This window comes from the organism of the source record quoted next, unplaced genomic scaffold, assembly GCF_019419815.1.
Source record: "Pyrus x bretschneideri cultivar Hongxiangsu unplaced genomic scaffold, Pyrus_bretschneideri_v1 Contig49, whole genome shotgun sequence".
Classification (NCBI taxonomy): Eukaryota; Viridiplantae; Streptophyta; class Magnoliopsida; order Rosales; family Rosaceae; genus Pyrus; species Pyrus x bretschneideri.
Window position 1 is genome coordinate 2,250,677 of NW_025999786.1, and position 26,436 is coordinate 2,277,112.

Sequence of the window (26,436 nt, forward strand, 5' to 3'; positions counted from 1 at the left end):
TGAATCACTTGATTTCGTCGAGTAGTAACAAAGTTATGGACGTTCAAATTTGTCTAAATTCCGGCCGAATTCCGGCCTTCTTCCCCGGCGTGAAACCCAGCCCAAGAAACCACCAAGGCCTTCGGGCCGTTCCTGCCAAGCCCAAAACCCTGGGCAGCCCAACCCAACCCTTTTATTTATTTATTTTTGTTTTGTTAATTTAAAGGCCTTTGGGCCGTTCCCTTTAGGGCCTTTGGCTCGTTAACCCTAAGCCCATTAAACCCAAACCCTTAGGCCCAAATCCGGATCCAAGCCCAGACCCGTTTAACCTGTTGACCCGGACCCGGTCAACGTTCAGTGTTGACTTTGACCTGTCAACGGTCAACGTTGACTTTGACCGTTGACTTTTGTGGTTTTCGTGCGGGACCCCTCCTAGGCTAATTTCGATGTTTTGAACCTGTTTCTGATGTCCGTTTTCCCAAATTCAATCGTTTGAGTAGAGTTTGACTAAATGTACCATTTATGTGCTTAGGGGCGATTATCTGTGGCGTTTCCTTCTTCGCTAGATGGCGTGGCTTTTCGACGGCGAAGTACTGTGAGTGGATCCCTTCTAAAAATGCATGTTTTGATAGTATAAATGCATACATGAAAAGCATGATTTGATGATTATGTTTTATGAAATGTTTTACGAGATAACATGCTTACTGAGGCTAGTTTGAATTTTTACTATTTTTCCTATAACCCATGTTCTTATAGAATATCTGATGGATGACGATATGATATTTAGAACATGTTTAGAACACCTCTTTATAATATAGATGATGCATGACTTTATACTATGAAGTTGATTTTCAATATATGTATGTTCACTGGTTTTATACTTACCTAGTGGTGCTTTTCGCTACGGGACGTAGGGATAGATCCGGTCCGTCTCGGACGACGGTTTGGTGTTGGCATAGGGCCTGGAGTGTGTTTTCCTCTGACTGTCTGCTCAGAGACGGGGAGCCGGCATGGGGCCTGAAGTGTATTTTCCTCTGACTGTCTGCTCAGAGACGCGGAGCCGGCATGGGGCCTGAAGAGTTATGGGACATTCACTAGTGTTTATTATTTATGCGAATTATGATTTGAGACATTGCACGACATGCTAGGTTTCGGAAAACCTATGTTTATCATTATATTTGTGTTTTCATAAAACCTGGGGGTTAGTATGTTAATAACTGTTTTATTATATATATATCAACTTGGTCCACTCATGTTTGTTTTGCACCCCCTTCAGGACTTAGAATCGAGGCATACAATCCCGACGTCCAAGCACTTCCGCATCGGCATCTTCGAGTCCTCGTGGTGTAGGACCCACTCCTTGGTTTCATTCAATTTTATATTATTTTCTTTTAGTGTTCTAGATTAGAGGTGTGCTCTGAACACGTTCCTTATTTGCATATTCATTATTCTTTTATATTTATAAGCCTTATTTATCCCTTGTTTTCCGCATTTGCACTCAATAAATGGCTTTCGTCACCCTCGGTTGTCGGCTAGCACGTGCCTATCCTGGTATTTGGGGAATATCGGGGGCGGGGCGTGTCAAGAGGAATGCAAAAGATTGGTGGAACAATGCTGGGCTTGTCCTTGTGGTGGTATGGTTTTGGACCGTTGGCTCAAAAGACTTAATGACTGTTGTTCTTAACCCACTCGTTGGAGTAGAAGCAAATTCAAATAAAGAGAGCAAGAACTAGAGAAGTTAACATCCGAGCTTGGTGAGCTCCAAAGAGATTGGGGTGCACATGTTGCTGAGATTCATGAAAAGGCAAAATTGATTGATAAGTTGTCGGCGCAGGAGGAAAGTGTTTGGTGCTAACGGTCGAGGCTTAAATGGCTTTATGGAAGGTGATGCAAACACTAAGTTTTTCCATCAATCTACCATGCAACAGTGGAGGAGGAATCATGTATTCAAGCTTAAAAAAGAAGATGGTAGTTAGGAACGGCTTCATCGGGTAAAGCAGCTGATTGATACCTATTTTCTCAATCTCTTCACTTCTGAAGGAACTAGGAATTAGGGTACTATTTTGGAAACTGTACCTACTTCAGTCTTTGACATTATGAATGAGCTGTTTCCAATATCAGATGTGAAGATTTAAGAAGCAACGATGCAGATGGGTGGTCTCAAGGCTCCAGGACCTGATGGTTTTCAAGGTGTGTTTTATCATTCCTTTTGGGAAACTATTTGTGAGGATGCTCATGCTCTGGTTCGGATGTTAGAATCTGGAGATGTTAATTTTAGCCGATTAAATGCCACTCATATTGTGCTAATTCCAAAAGTTCCCAATCCAGAATCGGTATCTCAATTTTGCACGATTAGCTTATGTAATTACTCTTATAAGATCTTGGCTAAGGTTTTAGTAAATCGATTGAAACCGCTGCTTCCAAATCTCATTTCTCCCATGTCGAATGCTTTTGTGGGTGGTAGACAAATTTAGGAAAATATTGGGATTGCTTATGAACTATTCCATTTTCTTAAACTTAGGAAAGCTAAGAGTTAATTTGATTTTGGTATCAAGTTGGATATGTCTAAAGCATATGACAGGGTGGAGTGGGATTTTCTTGAAGCAGTGATGGAAAAGATGGGGTTTCATTCTTGTTGGCGGAAGATTATTATGGCATGTGTGCACTTGGTTAACTTTGTGGTACTTCTTAATGGCCAATTGGGAAACAACTTTGCTCCTCCCCGAGGATTACGCCAAGGGGATCCTTTATCTCCGTATTTGTTCTTATTGGTAAGTGATGTTCTTTCTTGGAGACTTCAATCGGCAGTTGACATCAAACATTTGGAAGGCATTAAGATGAATCAGCATGCTCCCGTCATCTCCCATCTTTTCTTTGCCGATGATACACTTTTATTTTTGAAAGCTACTAGAAGGAATTGTTGCCATTTGGTCAAAATTCTTAAAGAATATTGTGCAGCCTCGGGTCAAGCTATCAATCTTCAAAAATAGTCTGTGTTTTTTTGTGCTAATATGCCGACGGCAATGTCGACGGAATTAGGACAAATTCTCAGTATGCAGGTTGTTTATAATCTGGGCACATACCTTGGTGTTCCTACATTGTGGGGTAGATCCAAGCGGCCGGGTCTGGCTTTTGAGAAAGGTAGAGTTTTGCGAAAAATACAAGGGTGGACACCAATTGCTCTTTCGCAAGCGGGCAAGCAGGTCTTAATTAAAGTGGTTGTCCAAGCCATTCTTGCTTACACCATGAATCTGTTTAAGTTCCCGGTAACAGTATGCAATGAGTTGGATTCTCTGATCTCTGGATTCTGGTGGGGGATCGTGGGTGAGAAGCGGAAACTTCATTGGGTGTCTCAGAACACTTTGGATCTTCCAAAGAAAGGAGGGGGCATGTGATTTCAAAACTTTAATGATTTTAATGATGCATTACTTACGAAACAATGTTGGCGACTGATTCAACAACTGAACTCTCTGTGGGTTTTGGTTATCAAAGCTAGGTACTTTTCGTATTGTTCTTTCTTTGATGCTTAACATGGGAGTATGGCTTATTGGGCTTGGAGTAGTCTTTTGGTGGGTAGAGATTTGTTGATGAAAGGGTCGCACTGGCAAATTATGGATGAATTTACAGTTCGTTTATGGGTGGATCGCTAGCTGCCATTCATTCCGTTGGGCCATCCTATGCCCAGGGCAATGCCTGTGACTAGAGATACTCAAGTTGCTTCACCCATCAGTCCTAATTCCCGTTCCTGGGATATTGGGTTTTTTTAACCATTTTTGTCGGTGGAGGAATATAATGCTATCTTGGTCACACCCATTGAGGATTCTCGAAGAAATGACCGCCCAGTCTGGGATTCTACTAAGAATGGGTTGTATATGGTCAAGTCTAGGTATCACTGGGCACAATCTTTGCAGGGATCCCAGGTGCATAGTTGACCCTCATCTTCTAGCTTTATATCCACACAGGTTTGGAAATTTATTTGGAAGTTGCGAACTCCGCCTAAACTTTGTAACTTTATGTGGAGACTTGCTCATCGTGCCTTGACTACATTGGAGAATTTATTTTTTCGTAAATCTGCCCCATCACCTATCTGCCCGATATGTAATGATGATGTGGAATTTATTAAGCATCTCTTCTTGTTATGCCCTTGGGTGGAACCCATTTGGTTTGGTGGCATTCTAAATTATAAAGTTGATTGACATGCTATCTCTTCCTGGATGGATTGGTTTCATTCCATTGCTTCTAGGCGGTTTGGGTCTAAGGAATAACATGCTATTTTACTTTCTCATGTTGCATTTACATGTTGGTATATTTGGAAAGCTAGGTGCCAATTTCTGTTCAATCAATCTCCTATTAATCATACACAGGTTTGTCATGCCATTTCCATTTCAGCTGTAGTGTTCCTCGATGTCACTGTTGCTTCCTTTCTTTCCATGCCAGCATGATCCATGGTGGTAGTTCTAGAGGCTCGTTGGTCTCCCTCTTCATTTCCCTTCCTTAAAGTGAATGTGGATACTAGCTGGTCTGCTTTATCTCGACATGGTTTTGTAGGGGTTGTGATTAGGGGTCAGTGGGGTGAGTTTCTGGCTGCAGTAAGGTTTGTGGTACATGCTTCTACTGCTGCCACAGTCGAAGCTTTAGCTATTTTGCATGGGTGTGAATTGGCTACGGATTTGGGGTATCGATGGATAATCCTTGAGTCTGATTCCAAGGATATGATTTCATGTTTATCAACTTCCTTGGAAACTGGCAGCTGGGAGGCCTATCCAACTCTAACGGTTGTTAAACAGGTAGGGGAGTTCTTTTAGGATTGTCGCGCAGTAGTACGGAGATGTGCAACATCACTTGGGTCAACCGACAACCATCTTCGTTAGTTCACGTCCTAAATAAAGACGGCTTACCTTGTCCCCATTGATCCATGGTTGGCAGTTGTAGGGAAGACACTTGAATTTGGTTCTAGTGTCTTCCTCCATATCCCCTCACTGCTTCCAGGTTTTGTTGCTTTATTGCTTGTTGGTCTCGTTGTAGGCTTTCTTTGTACTTCTCAGGCATCTTTGCCCTAGTAATATATTTCCAGTTTCCAAAAAAAAAAAAAAAAAAAAAAGTAAACAAACAATGGATTAGATTGATAAGTAGTATAGTATAGTCCAGTGAAGGCTAACGAAGCCAAACAAATACACCCCAAGTCTCTTACAATTTATTGAAAAAAAATAAAATGCAAAATGAAAGTTATCTATTTTCTGTCTAAGTAAGTCACAATCTAGGTGGGTGCCTAGGCAGTCTAGCCGGACGCCTAAGTAGGTCTAGGTGTCCTTTCTTAATTTTCAAATGCCTAGGCATTAATCGGGGCGGTGACTAGCCGCCTAGCGCCTGGGTGGGGTCTAGGCGGGGAATTTTTAGAACAATGCGATATTATCTACACTAAAGGGGAGGGGGTGGGCTTAGCCTCATAATGAGCTAGCAATATGTGGTTCAAATTTGCCTTTGGCGATAATTGAACCAAAGACCTCTTACTTACAAGTGAAGATGAATACTATTATACCGTAGTACTAAGTGGCTCAATTGAGCATATTAAAATATACCACTAGACCCTTAATTTCACCATGCAACTACCGGAGCTACTTATCTGATCGCTTAAGTGTAAATGATGGAGCTACTTAATAGTACGATCTAGTGATATTCCTCTTCACTTGTAAGTGAGAGGTCGCCAAAGGTAAATTTGAAACACATTATTGTTAGCTCATTATGAGACTAAACACATATCCTATCCTTAATGTAAATAATATCATTTGTTAAAAAAAAATAGCTAAATATTGCATATTAAAATATAATATATCTCTGCACTATCCCCAATCGTACCAAATATCGTGCACTCGGGGATAAAAGAAGAGAGAGAGTTTATAGGGTTTAGTTAAGTTGAGAGTCTTGAGAGGAAGGGGTTTTAGTTGTTTGTGCAAGTCGGGAGAGGAGAGCAACAATGAATCATCAACGTTCACAAATTGCACTTTGCAAATTGCTCTTCCGCCACTCTTCCAACCCTGCGCCGAAGCTCTTCTCCCTCAACTCAATCTCGACGAGTCCGGCTCAGCGAGTTTCCGACTCACCTCCGTTGCCGAAACCCGACATTCTTCTCAACAAACCTACAAAAAATTCCCACCATTTTCTCCACCCAGCTCTCTCGAGTTCAGCGACCCAGTTCGCAGCTCGCCGGAATGTGAGGCAATTCAGCGGCGGGTCGGATGAGTTCGATCAGAACCAAGTGGTGGACACGATCAACCTCAAATTTGCTGAGGCGAGGGAGGAGATAGAGATGGCCATGGAGTCCAAAGAGACTGTTTACTTCGATGAGGAGGCCGAGTGCGCTCGAGATTCTGTGAAGGAAGTGCTGGAATTGTATGAGGGTCTATTGGCTAAGGTGCCGGAGAGCAATAAGGCGGCGTTGCAGAGGTCGATGGGGCTCAAGATTGAGCAGTTGAAGGCTGAGCTTCAACAGCTGAATGAGTGAATTTAAGGTTGGTGGATTTGGGGCTTTTCCCTTTTTATCTTATTTCAATGAATTTTAGGTAATTGCTTTGATTTAGGTGTTTCCGATTTTATTCCCCTTTAGGAATATTTAGGCAAAGCATTGGTGGCAGTAGAAATTAGGGATGAATATTTGAATAATTGTGGAAATTGGTGTACTCTGTCTGTAGTTTATGAATTCAATTGCATTCTTGTTAATCGTCTTGCTGTTCATTCAGAAATTCTAGGATTCGTATAACAATGCCTTAGTTATTTCTTTCCTTTTTGTGTGATTATCAAATATACAAAATGCAGATGAAACCAATGAAGCGGATGTGAATTTCGTAAATATGTTACTCATTTGTGATACGACTTTTATTATATTTTGGGGTTTAAATTGTGTGAGATTCTGACCCCGAAAAAACTCGAGAGTTGTAATGAGATATGGCCTTGCAATGAGATCCACCAGTAGGCAATATTATCATAAAGGTTAGTCATATTACAAAACAAATGAAATGATCTGTCCAGTATCTCCCTTCCAGTTATTGCTTAGGTTGGTGGTCACGATCCTCAAAGAAATGGAAGCCTTGTTGAAATTTGAACTTTTCTGTTCCAGTTAGATTAAATGACTGATGAAGATTCTTATGAAGCTTTTTCTTAAAACTGAGTCACCCAATTTTGGAAGTTTTCTTTTTTCACTGCTTAATACAAGCATTAGAATTCCTTTCTCTGCACTGCTGTTACTTATACTAACCTCTGATTGATTGCCATGTAACTGGGGAAGAAATGAAAGTCTCATCTCGACACAATTTGCGAACTATATAACAAGGAAATTTAACTTTAACTTATAATACTCTTGTTCAGAAATTACCAAAAAGAAAAATACAATAATACAGATAGGGCTAATGTTAGAACAAGAAGACTAGTTACCTGACTGACGTACTGCTAGCAATTACCTGACGATAGTGATTCTGTTTTCATCCTTTGTTTTATAATATTTTCTTCCAAATCATGTCTTGAATTTTGATTGTGAATGACTTTTTTTCTTTTCCCTTTGTTCTTCCTTTGTGAAATAGTTTCCTTGATAATTTGGTATTATTCTTGATTTTTTTTTTTTTCAAATGAAAACTCTGTCAAATAAAGTACCAAATCGTATAACCTAAGACACATTCTTAAAGAATAATGAATTCAAGGAAAACATTGAATCTAGAGAAACCAAAGGTAGTATATAGGATTTCCTTTAATATACTATGTCCTTTATGAATCTAGCCTCCAAGTCACAAGAGAATTCTCCATTCCTCCAAACCTATTTGCTTGGTAGTTACCGGAAATGGAAGCCTTGGTGAAGTTTTGAACTTTCATGCTCAGTAATTGATGATCCAAGGACCAAGAGCCTAAATGGCTGATTAAGATTTTCTTATGAAGAATTTTCTAGAGATGGGTCACCTCATTTCTTAAGTATTATTGTTCACTGCTTTATACGAATACTGGAATTCCTCTTTATGCACTGATGTTGCTAGAATGGATTAATTTTGCTAAAACCATTTTGTTTTATTTTTCATTTTGTGATTCAAACATGGCCGGTGCATTAATGAGATTTGGAGTTATTTTGGGCATAGGTGCGCAAGCTGAGGGTTTTAGTTTATTAAGATTTTAAACTTATTTATCTTTTTCTCACTTATTTTGTAGTATTTGATTAATTTCAGGTGCTTAGTTTATTTGGCAATGTCAATAGGCCTTATTTTGATAGGTTTTCAGACTTCAAGCATTTTGTTTGAGCATGTAGATAAGAGTTTATGCTGTTTTGTCTCTCTCCCTCTCTCTCCCACCCACCCATATACTTTTCTCCTTCCCTTATTGAATCCATATTCTCTCCTGTCATCTATTATCCTTATCCTCTATTTATATTATTTTCTTGTTGTCCTGCATCACTTTAGAAACAGAACAACTGTGGTGTTACCAGATAAATCTCGATAAATATATATGATATCTAGAAATAGCGTTTATACAACTTTTTATTATCCTTTGCTTTCAGAAGTTAAGACCCACAAGTGGAGAAAAGAAGAGACCAAAAGAAGGTGGAGAAAGAAAGCAATTAGGAACAAGTATGTCGAAGAAATCGGTTTTCAGAAGAGGACAGAGTTTCTCATGTGGTGGACATGGGGCGATATCTTGATTAGTCCTTGGAACTACTGTATGGAGGCCTCCCAATTTGTGGAGGCACCGAAATTTGAATGTAACCTTGCTCCTCCACCTTGACGATTTTTGGTGTGTCATTATGTCTACAATTAGTTGACAAAAATAAAGAAGTCATTCGATATATCATGTCTTTCCATATCTTAAGTAAATGTTTCTTTATATTTCTTGTTCATTTGTTGAATAATAAGTTTTAAACGGAAGGAAAACGCTTGGGGACAGCGGCTCTTCTACAAATGTGTATCTTTTATCTTCTAGATGTTATTAGTGATGAGCGTGGTTATAACGTAAATTATTATTGGATTTTCAGTTTCATTGTCTGAATCATAGTGAATGCTGAGCATTAGCTGTTTGATTCAAATGATAGATTTAGATTTCTATCCTGTTAGGTGAATGCAAATGATGGATTTGATGCCTTGATCACTTCAAACATGCCATGAGGCTTGAGTTGATGGATACCTCTTCCTCAGCATGATCTTTTGGACAGTGGTACACCTTGCCATCTGCAGTTATTGGCGTTGACAGTCGACGCCTTGGAGTGCTTGTGGTAGGTACTGCTCTTGCTTTCTCTGCGGTGATCATTTGGCCATGAGGCTTGAACCGAGCTGATGAAAAGTTCTCAGGTGGATTTTTAGATCAAAAGACCAAGCATGTTATCTGTCGACGATATACTGTTTGTGGTATGCACTGCACTTCCTGAAAACAGATAGGTAGTGTTTTGTTTGATTCTCATGAGAATTTGATGCGCCTCTTGCAAAAGGGATTTCCTTTGCTTGTGGTTTGGCTCCTCTCTTTTATTTAATTTTCTCGTTTTCATATAGATGAATAATTGTAGTACTAGAGACGCTAACTGATGTGGCAGTGTTTCATTTGTTTTCTTTTTGGATCCACTTTGGGGCTTATTTCAACCAAATGACAAATTTCCGCATGAGTTGATAACCAAAAGTTTGGTGTAATGAGTTTATCTATTGTTATTTTGCGAGTAAACATGCACACACATTTGAGCAACAAACCCTCGAGACAAAATGAAGAAATTAGACGGTTTTGAAGGAATGCAGTTTCATTAATGACTAATTCATTTTCCATCTTTAAAAATTTAAAAGTCGGCCTTTAAACATACCATTAATATAGCGAGTTATCTAGTCCATCGGATCTTTTGCACCAAACTTGACGGTTTTGTTTGGGTTGTGTTCAATTGGAGAGTAATCACCACCCCAACACAACCCAACAGCAAGACACAAGCTGTGTTCAAGAATATAAGGATGAAATTATGGAAGTACACACATTTGAAATCTGCTGTGCGTTACCTTTTCTTCTGGATTGTATTTTTGGCCATAATATCCGGATTTAGAAGATTTGATTTTGACTTAGAAGACCATCAAAGATAAATCTAACTAAATACTGAAGTTGGTCCAGTTTCCAAAAAAATAATAATAATGAAGTTGGTCATAGAAAAGGTTGATTTTGATTAAGTATTATATTTACTAATAACTTACAATCCATCATTTCTAAAAAGTTCGAAATGTTATAAATAGGCAAAAATTAGAAGGATAACCTTTACTGGTGATATCACATGAGCGAAATAGGTTTAAAATATCTCACTGTAACTATAACACAATGGGATGACAAATAAAAGAGGGAGGGATACATACTGATGTTATTGATATTTTCTTCTTCTCAGTGTATTTTGATAGCACAGGGAGCGCTCTATTTATAGAGCAACTCCAAACAAGCGTAATAATTACACCTTGACATTTATAGCACACATATTTGAAAATACAATCCTCATTCATTTCCCAAGTCAACATTACTGTGTGGGCATTTATTAACCCACAAATATTTTCAACACAAAATACCATCCGCTAGTACAATGAGGTTTTAGTAGTTCTTTTTTTTTTTTTAATGGTATTTTTTTTTTAATTTATATTTTTTATGGATAACAAGTTCAACATCAAATTATTATAATACGTTCAAAGTGACAAGTAGCAAAACAAAGCGGAAAGAAATGGAGAGAGATGGGGGACAAATCTTGTGTCTAGCAAGCATGTGGGGAATATGCTTTCCATTCTTTCCTTCCTAGCCTCCCCCACGTTTCTGATATTGTTTGCCATATGTGACACATTTTTCTGAAGTGAACTTGGTACACCATTTTTTATCTTGTACTCTCTCTTTTCAATAGAGATTGAATAAATACAGAGAGAATCAGCAAGAAATTCATGACAAAATAAAGAGTGTACTCAGAGACAACGGGTGTGGAAATCAATACCCTTTTACTTGCCTATTGCTTGAGGCTGAGAATTTGTTCTTTATGCAACATAACATTGAGAATATGTATTCAATTTAAGGTCAATAAGGTTTTATGGCTGATAAAAATTAGTGAACATGCATGTTATGACATAACCTCTCTGTCATAATAAGCATACTTCTAGTTCGTAGTATTTCTTTTTTCAGTGTTGAAAAGTGTCTCGAGTTTAAATTTCCCTCCTCGGTCGGTAAAGAGAAGAAATAACCTCAAGAATGAAAGCATGGTAAAAAAAATTAAAGCAAGAAAAGCGGGGGAAGTGTGATTTGAAGCATTTCACCAGATTAACCTCTCAAAACTGTACAAGAAATCTAAAACCATCACCATTCAAACCCATGAATCCCCTCACTGATACTGTTCTCTTATGTTGTAGAAAATTAATCGCTAATTGTCCTTGGAATGTTTCGAAAAAGGATTAAAACTAATTAAGTCTGGTTTGAAGATTGCTTTATTAGGGGTTGGGAGGTCTTTCCGCATTCTTCAGGCTGGCTCTTAACCTCCATTAGCAATGCCACCACTTCCTTCATGCTTGGTCTTTCTGCAGGCGACGAGTTTACACAGAACATTGCTATTCCAAGTGTTTGCAGCATCTCTTGCACCATTTGATCCGGTAGGCCTTGGAGCTTTGTATCTAGTATTGATACTGCTGGTTCGAAGCTTCCCATTTTCTTCTTCACCCATTCAACAATGTGTAACCCGTCACCAATCTGTGGCTGAACAGCGCTACGCCCACTTAAGATCTCCAGCAGAACCACACCATAGCTGTAGACATCACTCTTCTCTGTTATGTTCATCGTGTATCCGTACTCTGCGATTGTAATAGATTGAGATTATTAGTTGAACACAGATTGTTACACAAATACTCTCATAAAACCAATGTGACAACTAATTAGAAAAACTGAAGTAGCTAGTTTTACCTGGGGCAATATAACCATAAGAGCCAGCTACTCTCGACATTGCGTGGTGGTAAGTTGGGGAGTTCATCAGCTTTGCCAGACCAAAATCTGCCAGATAGGCCTCATACTTTGAATCCAGCAGTATGTTATTACACTTGACATCCCTGTGCAGAATTGTCGGGACACAATCGTGATGAAGGTATGCTAAACCTTGAGCTGATCCGATTGCAATCTTGTACCGAGTTTCCCAATCCAAGTTCCTATTCCCTTGCAATAGCTGCTGCAGATTACCATTGGGAATGTAGTTATAAAGAAGCAGCTTGACGCTTCTATTTGAACAGTAACCTAGGAGCTTGACAATGTTCCTATGGCGAATGTGTCCAAGAATTTGAATCTCTGCAGCAAAAGAGTCTATCGGTTCTTCCTCTTGCTTCGTTTTCCACAGTTTTTTCACCGCAATCAAATCCCCATTATGCAATTCGGCCTTGTAGACGATTCCAGAACAACCTTTTCCAATCACATTCTCCTCCTTCAAACAATCCAAGATGTTATCAATGGTGAAATTGAGCTTCTGAAATGGGATGAAAGTCCATGGATACGAGAAATCTTCAGCCCCCGACGAGGCTGCCATTGCTCCTAAAGATTTCTTTACCATATATCTATGATTTCGCACAACAAGAACCCATGAGGCAACAACTGCTATGGTTACTGACACCAGAATTACAGTAATTAAGGCAACAGTTTTTGCGGATTTCAAACCATTCTTCTGCATTAGACTTGATGAACAAGTAGTCCCATCAACAGACTCACAAAGATGTGGATTCTGAGAATATGAATTCAAAGAAAGAGTTCTGAAAAATGGTGTAACTGGGATGGCACCCGAAAAGTTGTTGCAGGAAATATTCAGGGAAGTGAGACTAGTTAGAGAACCAAGAACCTTAATTTTTCCATAGAGCATATTATGCGACAGGTCCAGTGATTGCAACTGCGTCAAATCCGCCATTGTCTCTGGGATTTCTCCAGTAAAACTATTGGAGCTCAAGTCCAAACTGATTGTCAAGCTTGTCACTCGACCAATTTCGGGTGGGATTGGACCGGAGAGGCTGTTAAAGCTCAAATCCAGCAGAGTTAGCTTCTGCAGGTTCCGGATAGATTTTGGTATCGTACCCGTGAGTAGATTGTTGTTGGCAATGAGCTTGTTCAAGTAACTTAAGTTGCCAAAGCTCCAAGGAATTTCTCCGGTAAAGCTGTTTCTACTAAGATCAAGCTGCTCCAAATTCACAAGCTCCCCAAGCTGAGGCGGGATTTCGCCACTGATATAGTTGTTGTGCACATCCAACAGTTCAAGAACTGTGATGTTGGCAATCTCAAACGGCAATCCTCCAGAGAAATGATTCATGTACAAGTCGAGGAACACGAGGTTTTGCAGCTGGCCTATCTCCTTAGGAATCTGTCCTGAAAGCCGGTTCTCCCCAAGCCTTAACCTGACTAGAGATTGACAATGTGCAACGCTTTGTGGCAACCCGCCCGACAAAGAATTCCCAACAGCAAGAGCTTGCTCAGCTTCTTCAAACTGAAAATCTCTTCTGGGATCGACCCGGTAAGCTTGTTTCTTGAGAGATCAAGTGCATAGAGCTCAGTGCAGTTGCTGAACGAAGCTGGTATAGTTCCCGATACAATATTGCCCCACAAGAAAAAACTCTGCAAGAGTTTGAGATTGCCAACCTGCCAAGGAATTGTACCTGACAACTGATTCTTGTCAAGCTGAAGAGCAGTGAGGCTGGTGCAGTTGCTGAGCTGGGATGGAATTGCTCCGGTCAGCGAATTATCGGAGAGATGAAGCTGTTCGAGAACCACCAGCTTCCCCAAGTCTGTTGGGATTGGTCCAGAGAGATCATTGGCAGAAGCATCGAGAATAACAAGGGAAGAACAGTTTGAAATCTCAGCCGGGATTGCTCCTGACAATGCATTGCCCCAAACAAGCAGGCTGGTGAGCTTTTGCAGTTTCCCCAGCTGTGGAGGAATTGAACCAGTGAGCTTGTTCATATGCAAATACAAATCCCTCAGCTCCGAACAAAGCCCGAGTTCCGGAGGTATTGAGCCAAATATCTCAGTATCATAAAGAGCCAGTGTTTGGAGGTTGATCAAGTTCCCAAATGTGGATGGGATCACCCCCGAAAGGGCGGTAGCCGCTGCGCCAAAAGTTGTGAGGTTAGTGAGCAGGCCTAGTTGGGATGGGATTTCGCCGGTGATATACGGATTCCCTCCAATACGAAACTGTTGGAGGGAAACCAGAGAGCCCAACTGAGATGGGATTGAGCCGTTGATGAGGTTGTCTTGGAGACAAAGCACTTGGAGGGAAATGAGGTTGGCAAGTTGTTGAGGTATTTTCTCTGAGAGTCCGTTGGAGTTGAGTAAAAGGAACTGGAGGGCGGAGAGGTTGCCTAGCTCCGGTGGAATGGGGCCTGTGAGGGAGTTGGAGGACAAGTCGAGGAGGCGGAGGTGGGTGAGTTGGCCAAAGGAAGGTGGGATGGTGCCGGATATGTTGGTGGAGGAGAGGTTGAGGAGCTGGAGATATGAGAGGGAGGAGAGATACGGAGGGAGGGAGGAGAGGTTGAGGAAAATGTTGGGGAGAGAGAGTGAGATTACTCTGTTTTGGGGAGAGCATGTTATCCCTTGCCATGAGCATGGGGTTTCACTTGATGAGTCCCATGAGGAAAGCACAGAATATTGCTTTTCAGGGAGGAGGGAGAGGAGGGCTTCGCCATCAGAGGACAGAGAGGTAATTAGTGAGATTTTGGTCAAGGTTACGAAAATGAACAATGTGAAGGAAAATAGTAAATGGGTTGTGTTTTGGACCATTTTTTGAGTGGTTGTGGGGGAAAATTAGGGCTTGAAAATGGTGGTGGTTGCGGTGGTGGTGTTGAAGAAGGACGATGGTGGTGGTGGAGAGTCTTAGTGTGAGGAGTGAGAGGAGGAAACAAGATTCATGTGGGAGGAAGTTTGTGTGGTTAATGAGATGGGAGAATGCTTCAATTTCACAATAAGGTGTTGAAGTTGAATAAGTTGAAGGCATGCATGTGAACAAAAAAGCTTATGTCACACATCTTTAAAGTGCAGTTATATACAGTTCAGTTAATGTTTTGGTCAAAGCAAAAATGGTGGAGTGTGATGTTATCTCACCTGAAAGTGCTCTTTCTCTTCTATTTTAGTCCTGGCTGATCAGCCTGTGCTCTTGTGGTGGTGGTGGTGGGGGTGGGGGTGGGGGTGGTGGTGACAATGGTTCAAAAACTCTTTCTGGACTAATTAAAAACCAGAAATGTTGGTGTGTGTTTGAATAGTTTCAAGGTTGGAGTGGTGGCGATGGTGGTGGCTGTGGTTGCTATGAGATACGAGGTCTAAGGGAGGTAGGAGACTACTACTCTTTTTCTGTTTGCTTGTGTTGTGTTTCCAAGACTTTGAAATCCCCATCCCTATATGCAATATAGTATCACTACTGATTTTATATTCTAAATTTCCTACACTTCTAGGGAAGGCTTTAGCACCCCTTATCAATTGGATTGCCCAATTACCCTTTGTGGGGAGTCAAGGCGGGTCCTCATTCCTAATACACTAGGGGCAATTCCGGCACACTCGCTTGTATCATTTTCCTCACTATGACAGTATCTCAAATTAATCATGCATTATTATACATTTTAAACTTACACATAACAATGTGTCCTTAGTTTGAAATATTTTCTCAACAATATCTACATTGAACATTTGGAAGTCCTCGTCCATAGTATTCTTTTTAGTGATAAGAGATGCTTGGAACCTTTATTTTAAGGACCACAATGTTAAAATTGGGATCACTTACTTTAAATTGGGGTAAAATTCCACCATAATCAATTAGCTATATGAGGAATAGCTTAACTTACTTATAAGCCCATGCAAGGTCTCTCCTCCCATCAATGTGGGACTCATTCTCAACACTTCCCATCACGTGTGGCAAATTTTCAAGCCTAACACAAGGACAACACAACGGGATGATGTGAAGCGCATGTGGCCTTTTGGCTTCACGCATGGAACAACCTGTTCTGATACCATGAACAAAGTTGAGGTTCCACCATAAAACAAATTGGCAATATGGGGAGTAGCTCAATCTCTTATAAGCCTATGCAAGGTCTCTTCTCCCATCAATATAAGACTCATTCTTAACAACACCCCTCACATGTGGTGAATTTTCGAGCCTAACATTTGGACAACACAACAGGGTGACATGATGCGTGTGTGCCGTTTGGCTTTACACATGAGACAACCTGCTCTAATACAATGAAAAAAAAGTTGAGGCTCCACCATAAACCAATTGGTTATATGAGGAATAGCCCAACTTACTAATAAGCTCATGCAAGGTCCCTCCTCTTATCAATGTGGAACTCATTCTCAACAAAATATGCCTATCTTTATATATCATGTAATGATTCAATGGTTCAAATTAATCTAAACTGCGAAATGAGGCTATCTAAATCATATTTACTTTGTTGGTTTAATGAAACTAAGACGTATCTATGTAAGTGAATCTCGCTTTTCATTGAAATTATATGATCCATAAAATGGTTGCTAAGATGTTACTAAAAAATAAGATAACTACTAAACAATTTTGATGCCAATAGAAATAGAATAATTCGAGTAGTAAGATAAGTAACTGCATTTAGACCGAGACAGAATCAAAAGTTTCAGAGTCTATTAGGGCATGGGGGTGGCAGGCAGAGTGAGGAGGAGAGACTGCTTGCTGCCTAGGGAAGAGAAAATAAAAGACTTTGATGAATTATAATGATAGTATTACAGTGAGGCAGAGAAGGGCATGGAAGATTGTGAAAGTTAAAAGGGTTTGTTTGAAGTAAGCAACCAATTTCAGTGTCTTTTTCCTGCATAATAAACTATGCGACCTTGCTGGATATTATATGGAGGATGACTGAGAGGAGTCGGGATTTAGGGTTAGCGTGCAGATAGAGGAACTTTTATTAGGGTTTACTATTTTTTACAGCTGATTACTGTGGTTGGGTGAAATTAAGTAGAGTGGCTGTGATTTGTTTATCGAGGGAGAGGTGGTGGGTTTGTTTTGGGAGTGGCGCGGGCAAAAGAAAATTTACATGATCACATGAATGAGAGAGAGACAGAGAGAGAAAAAGAGAGAAGTGTTTTTGAACATATATATTATTCGGGCACAATGCACGATTTAGGGCTTTAGGTTTTTGACTGTATTGTAAACGATTCAGCCGCACGAGATATTCATCTCATTAATGACCCTCTCCCTCTCACTCTCGCACAAAAAACCATTTCAGTACAATCAATTTAGTAATGTCCCATGAGTTTGATGAAATAGAGAAACAGTAGTGTGTAAGAGCATCTTTATAGTAAGTTTAAGATGTACGAACATCTACAATGAAAGAGGTATAATGCCTTCGAAAAAACATGTTATAACTTAAATATCAATTTTTGAAGTTCAATGCATTGATATTTCAGTGAGTGGGTCAACATGGATATTTTACATCACCTTGGAAAAAAAAATTGTCAAACAATGAGTTTTGTTAGACTATATGCTAGATTAATTACCGATAGAATTCAAACTCATGCTGTCATATAAGGACTCAACACCTTTTCGCCACTATGAAAGTTTTTTTTTACTTGATAACTTTGGCCAACAAGTAATGTAATTTGCACATTCCAATCTCCCATTGGATATGCTCTAAAGATTGGCAATGCCACATTGAGAAAATATTTTATGACAAAAATCACATTTTTCCATCTTAAATTTGACGCAAAGGATTTGTAATTTAGTTAGTTAAGACCATTCACCTTTGCATTACAAAGTCTTGAGTTCTAATCTTAATCTATCAAATTCTCAATATTGCTTGTATGAAAGAAGAGAAAAACTAGGTCGTTGGAGATGGTAGTTGTGTGCCAAAGGTTTAAAAATATCTTAAGCATCTTCAACCAGTTCTAATTGATTTTTGGTTGGATGCTCACATTGCAATTACTATAGCGACCCTTAACCTAGTTATTATTGGACATTGGGCAATTCGAATTGAAACCACTAATGCTATAACACATGCGACGGCCCGTGGAAAAACTGATGATATGGACATTGGGCAGTAAGATGTCCTTGATGCTCTAGGCCCATATCTAATGTCTGTTTGTTGAGATTTGATGCAATAGTTCGGTTATTCAATATTTGAAATAATTGTATGGCCGATCGATTTTCATAATTGACAACAATCTAACCGTTAGATCGCCGTCCAATTTTGTGAGCTTGATATTTATTGATTGTCAAACTTATGAGAACTTATGGAATAAAAATCTGACGTTCAAATCTTTATGTTTGGAGAATCTTGGATATGACCTAGTGGGGCCACTTTGATTGACGGTTGACTTTCTAGCTAACGCGCCTTGAATTATTCTGGTGTCTCGTAATTTATAGGACTTGGTGTATTTTTATAGGCGTTGATCGTGTCCTAGTGTAAAACCCCTCCCCAAAATTTAGTGAAATTTCATCTTTCCCCTAAAAGTATTTGTAATTTACAATTTGGTCCCCCACTATCCTACCCAATCCGGTCCACTTTTCAGATTTCCCTCTTCTCTTCGTTTGCCACTTGGCACCACCCTAACCCTCTCCCTATCTCTCTCTTTCCCCTCCCCTGAGTCAACTCTCATTTCTTTCTCCCTTAGCTAACTCTCATGTCTTTCTCGCACTCTCTCATATATCTCTCCCCAATCAAACCCACACCCACACACACCCACACCACCATCCCAATGTCGACAACACCACCACCATCACCATCGTCGACTCTCTCTCTCACACTCTCCCTAATCTCTGTGAAGCTCGACGAAAATGAGAACTAGCTCCGGCGAACCCCGTCAGACTCGAACCCAGATTCCGGTCGATTTTGTCCATTTCACAGAAATCTAAGGTAACCAACTTCTCCCTCTCACCTCTACCTTCAATTTCGTAGGTAGATTGTAGCTTAAGGTGACCAAACAATGGCGACCAGAGCTCGGGAAGTTTCGACCTTCTTCCTTGATGAGAAACGGGTCGAGTGACCCAAGTCTAATGAACCCACGCTCTTTGGGCCGAGTGGAACTCGGGCCTCAAGCCCGTTAAGCCCAACCCACCTATTTTATTTAATTATTTTTATTTATTTAGAAAACCCTAAATGACCAAGGCCTTGGGTCGGGAAATCTTGGGGCCTTCGCCCGCTAAACCTTAGCCCAAGACCAAAGGGCTTTGGCCTATGAGCTTTAAACCCAACCCAAAACCCTTAGAACCTAAACCCTTTGGACTGAGGCCTTTGGGCCATTCACCTAGGGCCTTTGGCTCGATCAAACCAATACCCTTTAAACCCTAAAACCCATTGGACCCAAACCCTTTAGGTCCAACCCGTTGACCCGGATCCAACCCAAGCCCAGACCCGGTTGACTTGACCCAACCTGGACCTGTTGACTTTGACTTTGATCGGTCAAAGTTGACTTTTTTTGGGGTTTCATCCAAGACCCCTCATAGGCTAATTTCGACGTCTTGGACCCGTTTATAATGTCCGTTTTATCAAATTCAATCGTTTGAGTATACTTTTGTTAATTGGACCCTTTATGTGCTTAGGTGCAATTATTAGCAGTGATTTTGTCATTCCTATTTCATACGGCTCTATGACGACAGAGTATATGTAAGTGGACCCCTTCTAAAATGCATGTTTTAATAGTAGAAATGCATACATGAAAAACATGATTTAATGATTATGTTTTATGAGATATTATGCTTACTGAGAATATTTTGGTATACCGTATTTTATTGAACTTATGTTCTTTGTAGTATATATGATGGATGACTATATGCTATGAATATGCTTTTGAGATACATGCACTTATGTTGGAAAGACTATATTCAATGTTTTTGTGCGTATCTAGTGGTCACTGTTCTGCCTACAGGGCGATGATACTTATATTGGCTTCGGCCGTGTGTAGGTTGGTGCCTGTTTGGCAGATGATATTTATATTGGCTTCGGCCGGGCGTAGGTTGGTGCCTGTTTGGCAAATGATACTATTATTGGCTATGGCCGGGCGTAGGTAGGTGCCTGTTTGGCAAATGATATTTATATTGGCTTCGGACTGGCGTAGGATGGTGTCTGTTTGGCAAATGAAGTGTTCTAAAAGAAGTGTTCTAAATGAAGAGTTCTCTATGCCTTCGGGCAATACTGATACCACTAGTTAGCACACTATACACGAGATATGTTTTATGAAAGGTTTTATGGCATGCTAGGATTTTCGGAAAACCTATTGCATATTATGCTATTGAGTTTTCATAAAACTTTGGGGGTTAGTATGTTGATAACTGTTTCAATATTATATATATATATATATATATATATCAACTTGGTCCACTCATGTTTGTTTTGCGCCCCCTCAGGACATAGGAACGAGGATTATGAATTGAGCTACAAGGCATTCCCTTACCAGTGACATCGTGCCATCCCTTCTGCTTTGACTTCATTGTAATAGCATCTTCCACTTGTACTTTGAATTCGATGTATGCTCTGAACATGTCATGCATTATCATTATATTCATTATTGATAGTTGAATATTATTATGGTATTTTGTAAGACATATATATTAGTATATTATTACTACTTCAAGTGAAATTTATGCATTCATTAAATGGCTTGCGTCACCTTCGGGTGTCGGCCAACACGCGGCCATCCCGATGTCCCTAGGACATTGGGATCAGGACGTGTCACCTAGTGCTTCGATCATCGACCTAGGATTGGTAGTAGCTTGGACTCAAGGTAAGTGACTTTAATATTATGTAAGTATTTTGCTTACGAAAATTCCCATATTGATATACTTTGTGGATATAACATCGATTTATAAATGTTTTTAATGTTAGTCATCGATTTGCTTTGTGAAATGCATATATATATATACATGTATATTTGAAAGGTTTGTGAAGTGAGAGGGCTAGTAGATGACCAATATTCTGAAATACTTTCTTTTTGATTTCATGTGGATCTTAAATCCCTAGTTACCTTTCTTTCTGATTCCACGGATGCATATTCAATCCTACTAATACTGTATATATGGATGCCAGTGAGTGTGTCTGGATCCCTGCATTCTGTTTGGTTCCATTGAGTGAGTTTGGAATCCTACTTCGTATCTTGTGTATCCTTGTATCAAATTCCATGAGTGCATCTGGAATAGAGAACGTTGTGATTTATACTAGCCTTACTATTTTATTATTAATATGAAAGAGATGATTGAGTACTGGATCAATCATAAAAAGATGGCAGCGTGACTGTGTTGATTCAATCAAGTTTTGTGAGGGAAGTTATTTTATGAAAAGGATTGTGAAATTTTTATAAATAAGATAGATTGACTGTTTATTCACATATGTTATTTTTTTTAACATATGTTATTTTGTTCTGTCACTCACATGAGCTTCATAACTTATCCGAGTTTTACCTTACATGATGCACCATTTCCATAGTGTAAGGGGCGATTTTGCAAGTTGATAAGTGTTGTTAGGTACAAGAATTTCAGTATGGTAGCGCTGAAATATTGAGGGCTTGAAGTTATTAGTCATTCTTGTATCTTACTTGTCATATTTTGATCCATAATCACCCGTATATAATACAAGGAAGAACTTTGTGGATATGTATTGAATTAGAATTTCAATCCGTCTTGTTCAAGCTAGTATTTTTGGGGAATTGGAATGAGGAGATGAGAGATGGCTTATTCACCATGCATGATATCTGCTGAACTTAAGCAACAAGAATTTCGGGTGATCGAAATCCATCACTTTAGTATACATGTTGGTGGCAATAACAACATTGAAACTTTTCAAATATCAAGTATTTGGTAGTATTGAGTCTATTGACCAATACTCTTCTGCCACATACAGATTCCAATCGAAAAAATAATGTAGTTTAGATGTTAAATTGTTAATGAATGCAGGTTCATATTCCTTGAGCTTGAAGTATAATCAAGCTATGCACTGATATCCAAAAATATATACTATTGCATCGAAGTTTTATGTAGTTCATCCATTATTTTGATTGCCAAGCAAGATATTGAAATTGTCGTGGTTTAGGACTACAAAATGAACATTTGAAAAAAGGAGGGGTTGAGGTTGAAGGCCGCTACATCTCTGGATATACAATATTTTAATCGTATTATATTTTTTAAATAATTGTAAAACCACGCAATATTGTAGTATCCTTTCTTTGGTCAAAATATTATAGTATCAAAGTTTGAGTAGGAGGATAGAGGATTCTTGCCGGATCCTCCAATCACATCCATTTTTCATACATCATGTGACCAATTTTCGTCAGATACTGTTTATATTTAATTTTAAATAAAAAAATTATAATAATTTTTGACCGTACGATGTACGATGAACGGATGTGATTTGAGGATCCTCAAGAACCTCACAAAGAGGATCCGGTGAGGATCCTCACTTGAGTAGGAGGGGTTTGACTCACAGAGTCCAAACGATACATCTCTTCAATTATATATCTTATTTCAAAAAATTTCTTCTATTATAAGTACATATCATTGAGTAGTCCGAAAATCAACAGTTATATTTTAATATAAAAATTTAATATATTTTACAGGGGTTAGATCTTGCTTAAAATTCTTACTACTGAATGATATGTAACATTGCAGATAAAAACATATATTATCATGAGTCTGTCTCACTAGTGGTAGAATCTCATAAAGCGATGGAATCTCATAATCTTTCTGAGGAATTGCGAAAGAATATTGTTAAGGAGATCAAATTTTTAAACCAAATATGCAAACTAAATAATCTGTCACCAATAGGAAAAAAAACGTTAATCAACACTTAAGTAATAATCCAATCATCAACAACCACATCATTTGATTTACAAAATGTTGTCTCCTATTATTACCCCAAAAAAAGATAATGAATGCATGTCAAAAGGGTAATGCTAGGGAGACCAAATTTGGTAAATCAAATTTGCAAAACCAAATGATGTGGTCGTAGATGATTGGATAAATAATTAAGCGTCCGTTAACATGCTTATCTCTTATTGGTGACATAACATTTGATTTGTAAATTTGATTTAAAAGTTTGATCTCTAGCATTATCCATGTCAAAATAATACGACACAATTGAATAATTAAAGGAAAACTAATGAAAAGGGTTTGAATCTTTGAGTTTTAACAATAATGACAAAATAAAGGGTAAAGTGAATAGTACTAGGATTGACTTTTTAGTGTAAAAATATGGTTTTTCATTAAACTAAACAGTACCGAGAGCTTTTCGTTAAAGTTCCTAATAATTAATAGTGAAATTGTCGTGTTGTTGTTTTGCTTAGTGTAGAGTATTTGTGATAATAGTACTAATAATTTAAATTTAATTTCTATGAGGTCTATACTAATATGAGGAAACTTAGGTTGCTTAAAATTGAGGGAAAGATTCCTTCTCAAGATGTTTTATTAATGATCTACATAACTTTGTATTTAAAATCAAAACTGTTCATATTAAATTCTTTGTAAAGATCATCTATTCAAAAATTTAGTTTAAAATAAGATCATTTAATCAATCAAATGTAACAAATAGATAGACGGATTGTAATGCTTTTACCGTATCCGATCATTTGTTTTTAGATAGTTTAATGACTAAACAATCTCATTTTTATTTATTTTTTACAAAGATGATTTTTATAAAATAATTTATAGTATGAACGATTTCATTTATAAACACGAAATTTCATGAATCGGTAACATCGTATTTTGAGGAGGAACTCCTCCTCACCTATTGAGGAGGCTAGTTAATTTCTATTAACATACTATGACGAGCTTTATCCCCTAAAAGGTGGTTCAGTGTTTATTTTTCCGTATTAGTCAGTACAATATGTATGGCAGTGGATTGAGGTATAGCTTACAAGCATGGACCTGGGTTTGCACTTTACAGTATTCTAAAATTGTTTTATTATTGCTGCTTAGTACTACAATCTAGTGATATGTTTCTTCATTTGTAAGTAAAATGTCTTAGGTCTGATTCTCTCTAAAAGCGAATTTGAACCACGTTACTATGGCTCGTCCATTGTGTGGCTTAGTCTACTCCCCTTCCTTAGTGTAGATAATATCGTTTGTTAAAAAAAAAAAAAGTTATTTTATTTTTACTTGAGTAACAAATTTCTTGCATTGTCAAATTCGTTTTGGGTATCTATATGCGAATAAAATGAACCTTACACATAATGGACACGAAATGTCATCTAGTATATGTCTATCTAGCAAATGCCATCTTGTTTTATTCCAATTTTTTTTCCTGACTCGCCCTGTCAATGTTATAGTTCAATCTTTAGTATGTTTGTATTTTCTGTTTTCAGATTGTGTTGGTGGCGGCCGGTAGGCAAACCGCATCATTTTCATGCCTAAATTTAATCACTCATAATATAATAACAAACTTTTAATATGAATCTTTACACCTTAATTTTTAATCTATGTAGAAAATCCAAGTAAATATATATTTCATTTCAAGAAGTAGGTGTGAAGAACGAATTACACACAAGCTTTAAATTACTATGGTGCTCTGGTGTCTCTATAATCAAGAATAAAAAGACAGGTAAGACTTTGTCATAATAGTGTAATGTAAGCCAAAAGCCCACCTATGCGTAAGTTAGACTTAATATAGGAGAATGAATCACAAGCTATGGGTTTCTTAGCTAATGAACGATTACCTCTTTTTTTTTTTTTTTTTTTAATGGAAATGAAAATGCCTTTATATAGTGGCAGACATGGGTGGTGAATGATTCGTTAAGGCATGCAAGATGCTCCCTAAGTGGTTGGTTAGAACTCCACGCTATCCCGCCCAGTGGCGAAGCCATGAATTGATGGGGGGAGGGGCGAAGTTAAAAGAGTGCAAGGTTCAAAAGAATAGCAACAACCAAATTCTTTTATATAGTAATGTCTTCCATAATTTATCAATATAAACAAATTACAATTGTTACCGGCGAGATTTCATATCATGCAAACATCGCATAATAGGCTCATTATCAATAAAAGCAAATACATATCTCTCAATGTAAACATGCATGCTATCACTCAATCATTGATCTCCCATTTTGTTACGCAATGGTGTTTTCACAATCTTTATAGCAGAAAAAGCTTTCTCCACTGAAGCGGTTGCAACCAGTAACACCAAAGCCAACGTAAGAAGCTTATACACTAACATATAGCTTGCACACCTCCCGGTCTTCACCAACTTCTTTGCAAGATCACCAATTCCTCTCAATGATGAAAACTCACTATGCATCTTCATATCGTGAATATAATTGTGAAGTTGAATTGGAAGATTCATGAGGTCCATACGATCAAAATCTTGAGGATCAAGTTGGGCTAAACGAACAATTTTTTCTTTGTCAAAAGATGCAAAATTATTCACCGGATTCAAACACGCCATACAAAGAAGCAACTCGGTATTTACCTCATTGAAGTGATCATTCAATTCCTTTAATTGCATGTCAAGGACTTGAAAATAGAGATCCACACAGTAGTAATGGAAGTTTGTGAATCTTGGAGCTTTACGCTTTAATTTTCTGGGTACAAAATGCAAATCCTCCATGTTAGGAACGACAGTATCATGCTCTTCACAAAACTTTTGTACATCATCAGGCAAGTCCCCAAAGTCATCATCTCTCAATGATTGTAGTCTTTGCTTGCATACTTCCACTAACGCCTTCGCATTCACAATATCTTGATCTTTTTTTTGTAATGCTTTTGATAACTCATTTGTAATTCCCAATATGAGTCTTATCAAAAAAAGGCGAAACACAAAATCAAAAGTTTGTATTCATGGAATAACTTACTTGCTTCACCGAAATTGTCTTGGTTGGTGTCATCTTTAATCCATTGAAGCCCTTCCACCACAGCTTCAAACATGATAATAATACTAACTATAGTACCATAATGTGAGTTCCAAAGTGTATCACAAGAACGCATGAGACTACTCTCTTGATTCAACCCTCTATCCATTTCAAGATCACCAATATCAAGAGCTTTCTTAATTCGTTCTAGTTATTTCTCTCTAAATGCATCACGATGCTTACATGATGATCCAATAGTATTGACCAAAATACTAGCATTGTTGAAGAAAATGGTGACACCCTCAATTCTCTTTGCGACACCCTCAATTCCCTTTGCAATAGTATTGACCAAAATACTACTATTGACCAAAATACTAGCATTAAACTTGTTCAAAATCTTTGTTTTAAGGCCATTTAGCTCACCTTTCATATTACTAGCTCCATCATACCCTTGTCCCCGTAACTTGGACATACTCAAATTTGTTGTAACAAAGAATCTCTCAATAGCCTCTTCAAGTGAGCTACTAGTTGTAGAGGAGACATGTTGCACACCCAAAAACCTTTCAATTGCTTCTCATTTTTTGTTCACATAACGTAATACCACCGCCATTTGCTCTTTAGTTGAAACATCACGTGCTCCATCAACCAAAAAAGAAAAAAAATACATCTTCCATATCTTTAGTGATTGCATCTATAGTTTCAATG

The 26,436-nt window shown here is 38.5% G+C and overlaps 3 protein-coding genes across 3 annotated transcripts; 1 reads left to right on the plus strand and 2 right to left on the minus strand.

The window, feature by feature from the left end:
• Positions 1 to 5,852: 5,852 nt before the first annotated feature.
• On the plus strand, positions 5,853 to 8,797 carry LOC103927906 (embryogenesis-like protein). Its single transcript, XM_009336881.3, has 2 exons — positions 5,853 to 6,488; positions 8,513 to 8,797. Exon 1 carries the CDS (start codon positions 5,954 to 5,956, stop codon positions 6,479 to 6,481), a length of 528 nt encoding a protein of 175 aa, XP_009335156.1. The 5' UTR covers positions 5,853 to 5,953; the 3' UTR covers positions 6,482 to 6,488; positions 8,513 to 8,797.
• A 2,440-nt stretch (positions 8,798 to 11,237) lies between these two features.
• LOC103927924 (LRR receptor-like serine/threonine-protein kinase RGI5) lies at positions 11,238 to 14,968 on the minus strand. Its single transcript, XM_009336901.2, is given in 3 exon segments — positions 11,238 to 11,783; positions 11,893 to 13,416; positions 13,419 to 14,968. Coding segments are annotated over 3 exon segments (3,222 nt in total). The 5' UTR covers positions 14,734 to 14,968; the 3' UTR covers positions 11,238 to 11,400.
• Positions 14,969 to 24,974: 10,006 nt separating this feature from the next.
• Positions 24,975 to 26,203, minus strand: LOC103927923. Its single transcript, XM_009336900.2, has 3 exons — positions 25,975 to 26,203; positions 25,735 to 25,821; positions 24,975 to 25,627 (listed from the first exon to the last, which is right to left on the minus strand). Exons 1-3 carry the CDS (start codon positions 26,201 to 26,203, stop codon positions 24,975 to 24,977), a joined length of 969 nt encoding a protein of 322 aa, XP_009335175.2.
• Between the last annotated feature and the right edge of the window lie 233 nt (positions 26,204 to 26,436).